General features: G+C 40.8%; 1 protein-coding gene across 1 annotated transcript in view; it reads left to right on the forward strand.

Annotated features, from left to right (window-relative positions):
• Positions 1 to 13,511, forward strand: part of LOC113902124 (multidrug resistance-associated protein 4-like) — a 137,115-nt gene that overhangs the window by 75,028 nt on the left and 48,576 nt on the right. The window contains 3 exon segments of the mRNA XM_027557078.1: positions 5,698 to 5,848; positions 8,089 to 8,208; positions 9,374 to 9,484. Of these exon segments, the coding sequence (XP_027412879.1) occupies positions 5,698 to 5,848; positions 8,089 to 8,208; positions 9,374 to 9,484 (382 nt within the window).

Below are 13,511 nucleotides of genomic sequence, written 5' to 3' on the forward strand. Positions count from 1 at the left end.
CTGCCTGAATAGGTTTTTCCAGCCACATGTGATTGTTCAGAGCCTCCCAACTGTGAGAGGCAGGAGGTGTTCTAAACTGTCTAAACACAGATTCTTTTGAGTAGTTAAAAGATTGATTAGAAATTGTATTGGTGAAGGGATTTTCACTTGTTGGGCCAATGTTTGCTGCTAAGTTTCCATATCCCTTACCTGCTGTGTCCCTGGCAGTGTATTGATTAATATAATTGGTGTAAGTAGTAGCTTTAATGTTTGTAACCTGGGACCCTTGAGTTAATTCTTTTTCTTGTTATAGCCCACCACACCTTTGCTCTGTAGGAATGCAACTTTATCTAATGCTTTTGGAGGGTGGCACTTGACTTATCACCTTTAGAGAAAAATAAGTTTTGTGAAGAAAGGGTCTTAAAATGTTAACAGGCCTCTGGGCCAGAAGATGATGCAAATCACCTAAGCTTTTGCATATGATAAGTCTGCAGGAAGAAAGCCTGGCTTGCTGCATGACTCTACCCCTTCCCCCATTATCCTCTATGCATAACTTAAGGTATAAAAACTACTTTGGAAAGTAAAGTGCGGGCCTTGTTCACCGAAACTTGGTCTCACCATGTCATTCTTTCTCTTACCTTCTGGCTGAATTATTCAGCCTCTTTTCTACACTGAATTTCCTCACTGAGCTATCCTCATTCTATTACTCTTTATATCCTTAATTAACATTTAATTAAGCAATTGTTTCCTGATCTTCGCCTACCGCCGTCTCTCCTTCGAATACCCTGGATCAGCCGGGGCTGTGTGGATCATGACAAACTGGAAAATTCTGAAAGAAATGGGAATACCAGACCATCTTACCTGCCTCCTGAGAAATCTGTATGCTGTTCAAGAAGCAACAGTTAGAACTGGACATGAAACAGCAGACTGGTTCCAAATAGGGACAGGAGTACATCAAGGTTTTATATTGTCACGCTCCTTTTTTAACTTATATGATGAGTATAACATGTGAAATGCTGGACTGGATGAAGCACAGCTGGAATCATGATTGCCGGGAGAAATATCAATAACCTCAGATATGCAGATGGCACAACCCTTATGGCAGAAAGTGAAGAAGAACTAAAGATCCTCTTGATGAAAGTGAAAGAGGAGAGTTAAAATGTTGGCTTAAAACTCAACATTCAGAAGACTAAGATCATGGCATCTGTCCCATCACTCCATGGCAAATAGATGGGGAAACATGCAAACAGTGGCAGATTTTATTTTTGGGGGCTCCACTACTTGCTGCCTCAGGGACTCTCAAGAGTCTATTTTTTTCTTATTTTCATTCTTCTACATACTTTAATATGCCGTTTTTTTATTTATAAGATAGAGCTCAAAAGCCTTGGCTTTTAGCTTTTTTAAGACTTTTTATTTAAACTTTTTTTTAATTTTATTGGAATATAGTTGATTTATAATACTGTGTTTATTTCAGATGTACAGCAAAGTGGTTCAGTTATACATATACACATATTCATTCTTTTTTAGATTATTTTCTCATATAGGTTACCATGGGATGTTGAGTAGATTTCCCTGTGATATACTTTTATAGTGCTCTTCTTTTTAAGGTGTACCTTGTTAAATTAGCAAATAAGTGGACTCAAGACTTAAGTTTTATAAAAAACTTGAACCCTGACAAAAGTAGAAAGGAAGCTATTGCTCAATGAGATACACTAAACATAAAAGAAGAAATACACCATGTTTCCCTAAAGCTTCCTGTTGTGCTGGTTAACAAACTGTGAACCAAACCCCACCATTCACTCTCAGTGGAGTTAGCCATGACTCTCAGTTGGGAGCTAATTGAAGGATACCCAGGTCCTAGAGCTTACATGGTTGTGAAAAGATCCAAGGCAGCCAAATGAGGGATGAAGAATGTGATAAATGTATCCCAAGCAAAGGGCAGGTTTAGAAAAGCTTAGTCTTAGTGTTTGTATGTGTGTATGTGTGCATGTTAGTTGCTCAGTTGTGTCTGAATCTTTGCAATCTTGTGGACTGTGGACCACCAGCCTCCTCTGTCCATGGAATTCTCCAGGCAAGAATAATGGAGTGAGGTGCCATTCTCTTTTTCAGGGGATCTTCCCAACCTAGGGATCAAACCCTGGTCTTCCTGCATTGCAGGCAGATCCTTCACCATCTGACTCAACAAGGAAGTTCAGGGTTTGTATAGATCTCACCATATAGCTAAGACTCACCGATGTTTTATAATGTCCTGATTTAACAGACCTATGAGTTGGATTATGTCAAAGGAGACAGGGGTGATGAAGGAGGGATTTGAGAATCAGAGCTGATCTCTAAACTCCCTGAGACGTGCAAGCTACTGTATCTGCTTACATGAAGACTTAGCACTGACCCTCGGTTAGTGTTAAGCTTGTGTACTTAGTCACTCAGCTGTGTCTGACTCTTTACAACATCATGGACTGTAGCCCTCCAGGCTCCTCTGTCCATGGGGATTCTGCAGGCAAGAATACTGGAGAGGGTTGCCATGCCCTCCTCCAGGGGATCTTCCCAACCCAGGGATTAAAGCCAGGTCTTCCACATTGCAGGCCTATCTCAGCACAATATTGGGCTAATGGAATTTCTCCTCCAGGTATAGATTGTCATCCTCTGCAAACTGAAGAATTTTTCTGAATTGTGAAAAATCACCATTTTCTCTCAAGTTGAAGATCTCATCTAAGAATTTGTTTTTTATTTGTCCATGTGGATTCATAGACTTTGGATAGAATTTCCCAAATGGTGTGCTCCAAATGGGAAATATATAAAAATACATAAAAGTAACGATTCTCCTTGTTTGGGCAGTATCAGGACTTGGGTCAATATGCTTCTTTCTATATATCCATCCTAGTCTCTGTGCCATACTGTGACAGAGGTGCAGAAGCACTGGCCATGGTGATGTGGTCCGTCAGATGGGCCTGGAATCCAACCAGAGGAGGGGAATTGTGTGTAGCTTGAATTGGGCTTTTAGGAATTCCTGGGAATGTAGAAGAAAGAAATGAGGTCGGCTTCAAGAAAGGGATTTATTGTGTGTTTGTTGTTTATTAGGAACTTTTGTTTCCTTCTTCAGATGTTAACTTTTTTTTAGATACTATTTTCATCTTCTACAAAATTCTATAAAGGGTTTGATATGACTGGCAATAAAGATTCACAAATGTATATACATATAAAAGTAAAAGTGCTCAGTCATGTCCAACTCTTTCGGATCCCATGGACTGTAGCCTGCCAGGCTCCTCATGGAATTCTCCAGGCAAGAATACTGGAGTGGATTGCCAGTCCCTTCTTCAGAGAATCTTCTAAACCCATGGATCAAACCTGGGTCTCCTGCATTATAGTCAGGTTCTTTACCATCTGAGCCACTAGGGAAACCAATATGCTGTGTGTGTGTGAGTGTGTGTGTGTGTGTGTGTGTGTAATAAAACCTTTAGAGACATCCTTTTTGAATTGCTTTAGAATTTAGGGCTGTGAAATCTGAAAGACCAAACCTAACTCCAGAGGTTCTGAGAGCATTAGAAATGGGTCTTCAGTGGGTACCTAATAAAAAAGCATTGGCACAGCTTCCATGGAGCCCTTTATTTTGATCTTACCTCTGCTTCCCAGGTTACCTGCCGGGCTGGGTTAGTCATAAAAGGCCCTGACCTGGAGTGGTTTAGTCGTTCAGTCTTGTCTGACTCTTTTTGACCCCATGGACTCTAGCCTGCCAGGTTACTCTGTCCATGGGATGTTCCAGGCAAAAATACTGGAATGGGTTGCCATTTCCTTCTCCAGGGGAACTTCCTGACCCAGGGATCAAACCTGGGTCTCCTGCATAGCAGTCAGATTCTTTAATGACTGATCCACCAGGGAAGACACCTGGGGAGAGCCAGATTATTGAAATGGATGAATGTTATCCATCAAATGATGCAAGTCTGCTAAAAAACAGTAATTTGGATTTTTTATAATTGACATTATAGTAGTTTTTTTGTTTGTTTGTTTTTGACAAACAACAATGACAAGCCAAGTGACCAAAGGCTAGACATAGAAGGAGCTGGAACATGAACATGAAGGTTGTAAGGTTGTAGCATGGTGGGATGTACACAGTCAAATCAGTGGCTGTAAGAAATTGTTTTCTGTAGGTCTAATTGGAGGGAGGTCAGACCACCCTATTTTTCTCCACTTATGATTAGAATTTATTTCTTCAGAATTCCATCCTCTTCACTCTGAGTTTTCTTTTGATACCACACCAGAGGTGGGGAGAAACAGGAAAAGCACATGCGTCTCCATCCAGATCATGCAGTTTGCTTCCCAGGGGCTCCTGGCCACAGAGTCACAGTTCTGGTTGTTTGTTCCTCCTGCCTGCAGCTGTGGCTCTGGGATTCCCTGAGCACAAACTGATCCTCTCCTTCTCCAGCATAAGTAATACCTTCCTGGGAAACTTTAGGACAACCACTTACCCTTCCAACCTCATATTCTTATCTGTAAAGAACAACCAGTATTAACTCAGACAAGCATCTCAACCTTCTCATCCCAGCTCACTTTTGGTCAAAATTTCCATCAACTGTGATTACTGCCTGCAAATCATTCATGCTATTCTTTCTATTTGTTAAACAACCCTGTAAAATCAGTCATTAAGTCTTAGAATTGTCTAAAAATATTCAGGTATTCTTCCCTGTGTTTCCCCAACACCCTGTGCCCTGTGCAGATCACCATGGATTTGTATCCACCTGAGATCATAAACTTCAAAGGCCTTGGCCCAGACTGGGTGAATCTGCAAGTCTCTGCCACCCCACCCTACTTTCATAGCAGGCAGACACTAAATGTTGATTGCATTCTTATCACCTGATATTGTCCACCAGTGTATCATATTTTTCCTGATAAATATGGGTGCTTAAATCAGCACCAACCAATGATTTCGTTTTCTATTCTACTTGCTATCTTTTTAGACCAAGATCATTTCTCAAGAGTAAATCATCTCAAGGGATAATGTGATGATTAAGAGAATGTTCATGGAACTCAGCACAGGGCCTTACATACAGTACACACGTTGTAACTGGAATCTGGTGTTGTTATAATCATTAACCTTTGGAATGGGTATTTTAAATACTTAGTGTAATGATACAAATGTGGCTGTATGTTGGAAGTAAGCTTAAATATGTCATAATGGCTCATAACATGGGCTTCCCAGCTTTGTGAGAGGCTTTTCAGTCTCCATCAAGTTGCTTTACCTCTCCCTGTGCCTCACTGTCTCCATTTGTAAAATTAGATAATACTGTTACTAGGTATGTTACTCTGAATTTGTAATTAACCACTGCTTTATCCCTACATGTATAGCTGAGGCATCTGGATTCCTCTACTGTGATACATGCTTACTCATCTCTATAGTAACACCTGCTGACTCCTGATAGTTTGAGATGCAACTCCTACTCTCTGTACCTCAAATATTCTCATCTGTTAAAAATAGTAATGCCTGTCTCAAAGGGCTACTGAGTGTATCACAAGAGCTGATACTTAGAAAGTTCTTATCAGAGTGTTTGGTGCATGCAATAAACATCATGAGGACCACCTATAATTGTATTTCTTTGGAAGGGAAAGCATTCCCTGCTGTTTCAACAAGTTTTTTCAAGGAAAGGAGTTTAATCCTAACAAATCAACGAAGTTTATCTTTGAAAAGTATCCTTGACACAAAGGCCTCTATTTTCACTATTTCAGGCATTTCTACTTATGATTGGTATGGTGGGTGTGATGGTGGCTGCAGTTCCTTGGACTGCTATACCTGTGATTCCCCTTGGCATCATTTTCTTTTTTCTTCGGCGATATTTCTTAGAGACATCACGAGATGTGAAACGCCTGGAATGTACAAGTGAGTACCGGGGCTCTCAGGTTGGGAGGGCAGTGCAGGCTGTCTTCCATTCATACTGCAATTAACCAGACCCCTGAAATTCTGCAGAGTGTTCTGTGGAATTTCTCACCATTAACATTAGGTGATTGAAAGTTATGGCCCCTGAGATTAGGTTTGACCCTTAAGGCAAATGGAGCTGGTGATGGGTCAGTTGTACTTTGCATTTTAGTCCAAGGAGGATGGATGTGAACACCATGAGGCCAGGGACCATTTTTGTCTTGTTTATGACATACTTCCTAACACAGAGTATCCACTCTATTAATACTATTCTTGAAAGTATTTCATCATGTTGGAACTAATGTAGAAGGAAAATAGAGAATTTTTCTTCTCCTAAAGTTACCAAAAATGATAAGGAAAGGAAAAGATTAGGAAAAGGAAAGGAGGCCCCAGGAAATATATGTCAGAAATGATATATTTGAAAAATATACCTCCAGCCTTTGCAGTCATGTGACATCAGGCCCAAACCACATGAAGTCACTCAAAAGATGGACACTGAGGCTGCTGTCAGATTCTAAAAGGGTGATATGAGTATCACATGCCACAGTGCCCGCCAAACAACAGGACAGGTGTCCAGCAGGCAGATATAAAAACATCCATCAGGTTCCTGGAGCAGAAGTCAAGACCATTCAAAGGCTCCTCATCTGCTGGGTCCTGTGGACACAAGGGTGGTGCAGTGCCGGGTGCTCCATGACCCGCACAGAGGCTCCTGGCGCAGGTGCAGGAGGAGGCCCAGGATGGGGGAGGTGGCAAACTGTTCCCTCCCCTTACTCGTCTCACCCTGTCCTGGGTCTGGGTCTGGTCCCGGGTGAGAGATGTACTGACTCTATCCCAGCCCTTAGGTTACTGACCTAATAATGAAGTCGCTCAGTCGTGTCTGACTCTTTGCAACCTGTGGACTGTAGCCTACCAGGCTCCTCCGTCCGTGGGATTCTCCAGACAAGAGTACTGGAGTGGGTTGCCATTTCCTTCTCCAGGGGATCTTCCTGACCCAGGGATCGAACCCAGGTCTCCCACATTGCTGGCAGACGCTTTAACCTCTGAGCCACCAGGGAAGTAACTCATCAAAATTCAGTGTGGTAAGGACTCTAATGAGGAAATAAATTTTAAAATGCTACTGGTTAAAAAATTAGTGAACAATAATTACTCACCCATGGAAAAGAATGAAATATTGCCATTTGCAGCAACATGGATGGATCTCAGTTCAGTTCAGTTCAGTTCAGTCGCTCAGTCGTATCCGACTCTGTGACCCCATGAATTGCAGCACGCCAGGCCTCCCTGTCCATCACCAACTCCCGGAGTTCACTCAGACTCACGTCCATCGAGTCAGTGATGCCATCCAGCCATCTCATCCTCTGTCGTCCCCTTCTCCTCCTGCCCCCAATCCCTCCCAGTATCAGAGTCTTTTCCAATGAGTCAACTCTTCGCATGAGTTGGCCAAAGTACTGGAGTTTCAGCTTTAGCATCATTCCTTCCAAAGAAATCCCAGGGCTGATCTCCTTCAGAATGGATCTAGAGAGTATTATTCTTAGTAAAGAAAGTCAGAGAAAGACGCATATGATATCACTTAAACATGGAATCCAAATATAATACAAATGAATCTATATACAAACTTGAAATAGACTCAGAGGCATGGAAAGCAAACTTGCAGTTACCAAAGGGGACTGAGAGGAGGGGAGGAACAAATTAGAAGTATGGGATTAATAGTCACACTACTATTAATATGTCAAATAGATAACAACAAGGATTTAGTGTAAAGCACAGAGAATTTTATTCAGTATCTTGTAATATCCTGTAATGGAATATAATCAGAAAAAAGAACTGAAGGACTATGCATATCTGAAACTAGCACATTTTTTTAAATCAACTATACTTCAGTATACTTTAAAAAATTGTGAGCAATTTCCACCTAGAAAGACACCAGAACAATTTGGAGGGAGGCATGTTTGAGAAAACCTTGATGAAAGAACCAGTAAAGAATTTATCTAAATCTAGCTGGGATTTTGAATTTATCAAAAATAATTTCAAAGAGAATCTCTCATTCCCAGGTCATTAAAGTGAAGCGTGGTGTGAGCAGGAGTTGGAGGGTCACATGGAGGATTCCCTTTGGCAGGACGTGTGACCACAGAGCCCAGGAGGCAGTGGTTTCCTCGCATACAGCCTCCCTGACTTTCTCTGTCGTGTGTCTGTCTCTGCTTCCCCAGCTCGGAGCCCGGTATTTTCCCATTTAGCATCTTCTCTCCGGGGACTCTGGACCATCCGGGCATACAAAGCTGAACAGAAGTTTCAGGAGCTGTTTGATGCACACCAGGATTTGCACTCAGGTCTGTACGTTTCTGGAGATGATTTCTAAGGATGGGATGTGCTGCCTTCTGAGGCCTGACCTCTGTCTCAGGTGGCCTGACTGGCCAGCGCCTCTCTGTGTGTCAGCCCACGTTGCCCTCTGCACACCTGCGTCCCCCACCCCTTCCTCTCAGCACCCGCTCTGTGTTCCCCTCTTCCCCCCTCACAGCCCTGCTTTTCTCCCCTGACTGGCCTGCATTGTCCTTCCATCACTGTGCCCTGTGGATGTCTGTCTCTTTAAGGCAGGAGTCAGTAAATTTTTCTTTTTTCCCAAAGGTTCAGATAGAAAATATTGTAGGCTTTGTGTGCTGTCTATGTTACAGCTACTCACCTTTGCCATTGTAGCACAAAGACAGGCAAATATCAGACATCAGCCAATGACTGTGTTCCAATAAAATTTTATTTTCAGAACCAGATGGTGTCTGTTCCTGCCCCTCAGGTGTGGTTTTCTGACTGTTTTCATGGCAGACATGGAGAGTAGCAGACGTATTGAGGAGAATAATTTCCTGATTTGCTACCTACTTGATTATGCTTTGTATCAGTGAAGAGGTTTTTTTTTTTTTTTCCACCTAGGTAGAAAATTCAGAATTTCCTCTAAGTCTATAAAATCCTGGCCAAACTTTCCAATCATTAAAGTATTTTGAAGATAACATGGCATTTTGAAAGCCACATACAGATCCTGTTAGCTGATGGTCATGTGGACACTGGATCTCCTAAGAATAACCACCTCAGACCCTGTAGTGAGGGCAGAAGGTGCTGGAAACGGTGTGAGCTGTGCTCTCTGCTGTCAGAGCTGGGAACAGCTGACGCTTTGAGAGGAGGATCGTTATGTTCAGGCCCAGGACTACAGGAAACACACCAATGAGATGTTTTTCCATCTTCTTTCCTGTGATGGTATTTCTCTTGATAACCCATGGGTTGAAGTTTTCAAAGCATGCTTCCTGGACTGATTCCTCTGTGTCTCATATGTTGTTTTGTGTTGAACCTAGTTTTCTGGAATCTTCAGGTTCCTTTGAAGTTACAGGTGTGTAACTTTGCTGTCCTACCTTGTGTAAAACCTTCTGTAGCTCAACTGAGAAAATCCTCTCCCTCATGAACATGGTTTTTCTGTTTATGAATTACACTTATTATGATTCACAAATGCAGAGGCTTGGTTCCTGCTTTTGACGACGTCCCGATGGCTCGCTGTGTATCTGGATGTCATCTGTGCCATCTTTGTCACCCTTGTTGCCTTTGGGGCCCTGATTCTGGCAGAAAGTAAGTACAGATGCGAATATTTGTGGTATGTTTACAGTTTATAGCTTTGTTTGTAGTTATTAAACACTTGTCATCTTGTCTAATATATACTCATCGGTTCTAATGAGTTGTATTAAAGTGTCTGCAGCATGTGACTCCACAGTGTCCATGTGAAGTCATTTGTGTCTTGATGAGAACTTTTATATTTTTTTTCCATTTACTTATTTATTTACAGTAGATCATTGTTGAGACAATTTAATTTTTTTTTGATTGGCGTATGGTTGATTTATGATGTTGTGTTAATTTCAAGTATATAGCCAAGTGAATCTGTTATACATATATCCACTTCTTAAAAGATTCTTTTTTCATACCCCATGAACATTGGGCTGCATGTATACATTTTTTTAGTAATTTGCATTTTGATAAATACTTCAAATGAATTGTCCTTTAGAAAAGAATTTCTGTTTTTCACTTTTGGAATCTTTAGGAGCAAAGACCAGGTATGACGTGCCTGCTACAGCAGACCTATGGTGCCTTGGGCCCCTGCTTTGGCTCACCCAGGCCATTCTTTCATTTTTATGTTAAGTTTTATTTGGGTATAGTTCATCTACACTGTTGTCTTAGTTTCTGATGTACAGCAAAGTCAATCTGCTATACATATACATATATCCATTCTTTTTTAAATTCTTTTCCCATATAGATCATTACAGAGTTCTCTGTACTTTACAGTAGTTTCTTATTAGTTATCTTTTTAATATTTTATATATAGCAGTATGTATGTGTCAGTCCCAGTCTTCCAATGTATCCCTTCCCTTCCTTATCCCCTGGTAACCATAAGTTTATTTTCTGCATCTGTTACTCTACTTCTGTTTTGTAGATAAGTTCATTTGTAGCCTTTTGTTATATTCCATACGTAAGCAATATCATATTCTCTTTTTCTCTTCACTCAGTTTGAAAATCTCTAGGTCCAGCCATGTGGCTGCAAATGGCATTATTTTGCCCTTTTTAATGGCTGGGTAACATTTCATTGTATGTATGGCACCACATCTTCCTTGTCCATTGCTGTGTTGACAGGCCTTTAGGTTGCTTCCATGTCCTGGCTGTTGTAAATAGTGCTGCAGTAAATATTAGGGTGCATGTATCCTTAGGAATTATGGTTTTCTCTGGATATATGCCCTGGAGTGAGATTGCTGGATCATACGGTAGCTCTATTTTTAGTTTTTAAAGGAACCTCCATAGTGGCTGTGCCAGTTTCCGTTCCCACCAACAGTGTAGGAGGGTTCCCTTTTCTCCACATCCTCTTCAGTATTTATTGTTTGTAGACTTTTTGATGATGGTCATTCTGACTGGTGTGAGGTGAAACCTCACTGTAGTTTTTTGCTTTTTTTTTTTTTCATTTTTTCCCACTGTAGTTTTGATATGCATATCTCTAATAATTAGAGATGTTGACCATCTTTTCACATACTTTATGGCCATCTGTATGTTTTCTTTGGAGAATGTCTGTTTTAATCTTCTGCCCATTTTTTGATTGGGTTGTTTATTTATTTTTGATATTGAACTGCATGAACTGCTTGTATATTTTGGAGAGTAATCCCTTGTCAGTCACTTCATTTGCAAATACTTCCCCCTTCCCCCATTCTGCAGGTTGTCTTGGTATTTTTTTATGTTTTTTTTTTTTTTTTTCTGTGCAAAAGTTTTTAAGCTTAATTGGGTCCCTTTTATTTGTGTTTCATTTATTTTTATTGCTCTAGGAGGTGGGTAAAAATGTTTGCTGCAGTTCATGTCAGAGTTTTCCCTATGTTTTAATCTAAGAGTTTTCTAGTGTCTGATCTTACATTTATGTCTGTAATCTATTTTGAGTTTATTTTTGTTTATGGTCTTAGGGAGTGTTCTGATTTTATTCTTTTACATGTAGCTGTCCAGTTTTCCCAGCACCAATTATTAAAGAAACTGTCTTTTCTCCATTGTGTATTCTTGCTTCCTTTGTCGTAGGTGACACAGGTGCATGGGTTTATCACTGGGCTTTCTGTCCTGTTCCATTGATCTTCATTTCTGGGTTTGGTGCTAGTAGTCTACTGTTTCAATTAGTATACTTTGTGTTATAGTCTGAAGACAGGGAGCGTGATTCCTTCTAGCTTCATTTTTCTTCTTTTTCTCATGATTACATTGGCTATTCATAGTATTTTGTGTTTCCATACAAAATGTAAACTTTTTTGTTCTAATTCTGTGAAAAATGCCATTGGCAATTTGATAGGGATTGCACTGAATCTATTGGAGAAGGCAATGGCACCCCCCTCCAATACTCTTGCCTGGAAAATCCCATGGATAGAGGAGCCTGGTAGGCTGCAGTCCATGGGGTTGCTAGGAGTCGGACACGACTGAGTGACTTCACTTTCACTTTTCACTTTCATGCATTGGAGAAGGAAATGGCAACCCCACTCCAGTGTTCTTGCTTGGAGAATCCCAGGGACGGGGGAGCGTGGTGGGCTGCCGTCTCTGGGATCGCACAGAGTTGGACACGACTGAAGTGACTTAGCAGCAGCAGCAGTAATGAATCTGTAGATTGCTCTTGAGTAGTTTGCTTGTTTGTTTGTTTGTTTACAGTAGGTCTTCATTGAGATCTTTTATCTTTTTATCTTTCTTTGAATGGGTTGGGGTCTACATAACTGTAGCAAGATGACCTTCTGAAAATCCCAGGTAGTGTCCTATAGCTGGATAGAGAGAAGAAGGTTTACTGTTAAGCTTTTTGTACAGATTATGTTTTAGCTTTAGGACTACTTGGATCCCTTCGTTGTAGGCGTCTGAGAAAGATTCTCTATAGCAAAAACAGTATACTCACTGCTATGTGGGTCCCAGGTGAGCAGTTGTTGGAAAGTGCAGCATGAATTCACCATCCCTCACTATTCCATAGAAATAGCCCAGAATCACAGTCTTTGATAGTGGAAAAATGAGAGTAATATTTTAGATTAAAAAGCACTGGCTCTTAGAACCCACTGCCTTGTTTTTGTGATTTCAACTGCAGCTACATTGGTTGTAGAGAGTGAAATTACATAATGATAATCAAAGCATAAGGACAAAAATCTGAACAATGGCACCCTCAACTATATTATACAGTCAAGTGTATCTCAATCCAGGTGGGATTAATATGGATAAAGGAAAATGAGAAGGTCCTATGGTAAGGACCTAAGAGAAGCAGAAGAGATTAGGAAGAGGTGGCAAGAATACACAGAAAAACTGTACCAAAAAGATCTTAATGACCTGGATAACCCTGATGGTGTGGTCACTCATCTTGAGCCAGACACCCTGGCGGGTGAAGCTAAGTGGACCTTAGGAAGCATCACTACAAACAAAGTTACTGGAGGTAATGGAATTCCAGCCTAGCTATTTGAAATCATAAAAGATGATGCTGTTCATGTAATATGCCAGCAAATTTGGAAAAGTTAGTAGTGGCCATGGACAGAAAAAGGTCAGTTTTCATTCCAATCCCAAAGAAATGCAATGCCAAAGAATGTTCAAACTGTCATACAATTGCACTAATTTTATATGCTAGTAAGAATATTCTCAAAATCCTTCAAACAAGATTTCAACAATATGTGAACTGGGAACTTCCAACTGTACAAGCTGGGTTTAGAAAAGGCAGAGGAACCAGAGATCAAATTGCCAACATTTATTGGATCATAGAGAAAGCAAGACTATGTGAAAGGCTTTGACTCTGTGGATCACAATAAACTGTGGAAAATTCTGAAAAAGATAGGAATACCAGACCATCTTACCTGTCTCCTGAGAAACTGTAAGCAGGTCAAGAAAAAACAGAACTGTACATGGAACAATGGACTGGTTCAAAACTGGGAAAGCAGTATGACAAGGCTATATGTTGTCACTATGTTTATTTAACTTATGTACAGAATACCTCATGCAAAATGCCATGCTGGATGAAGCTCAAGCTGGAATCAAGATTGCTGGGAGAAATATCAAAAACTTCAGATATGCAGATGATACTACTCTAATGGCAGAAAATGAAGAGAAACTGAAGAGCCTCTTGATGAAA

This window comes from Bos indicus x Bos taurus, chromosome 12 (genome assembly GCF_003369695.1).
Source record: "Bos indicus x Bos taurus breed Angus x Brahman F1 hybrid chromosome 12, Bos_hybrid_MaternalHap_v2.0, whole genome shotgun sequence".
In the NCBI taxonomy this organism is placed as follows: Eukaryota; Metazoa; Chordata; class Mammalia; order Artiodactyla; family Bovidae; genus Bos; species Bos indicus x Bos taurus.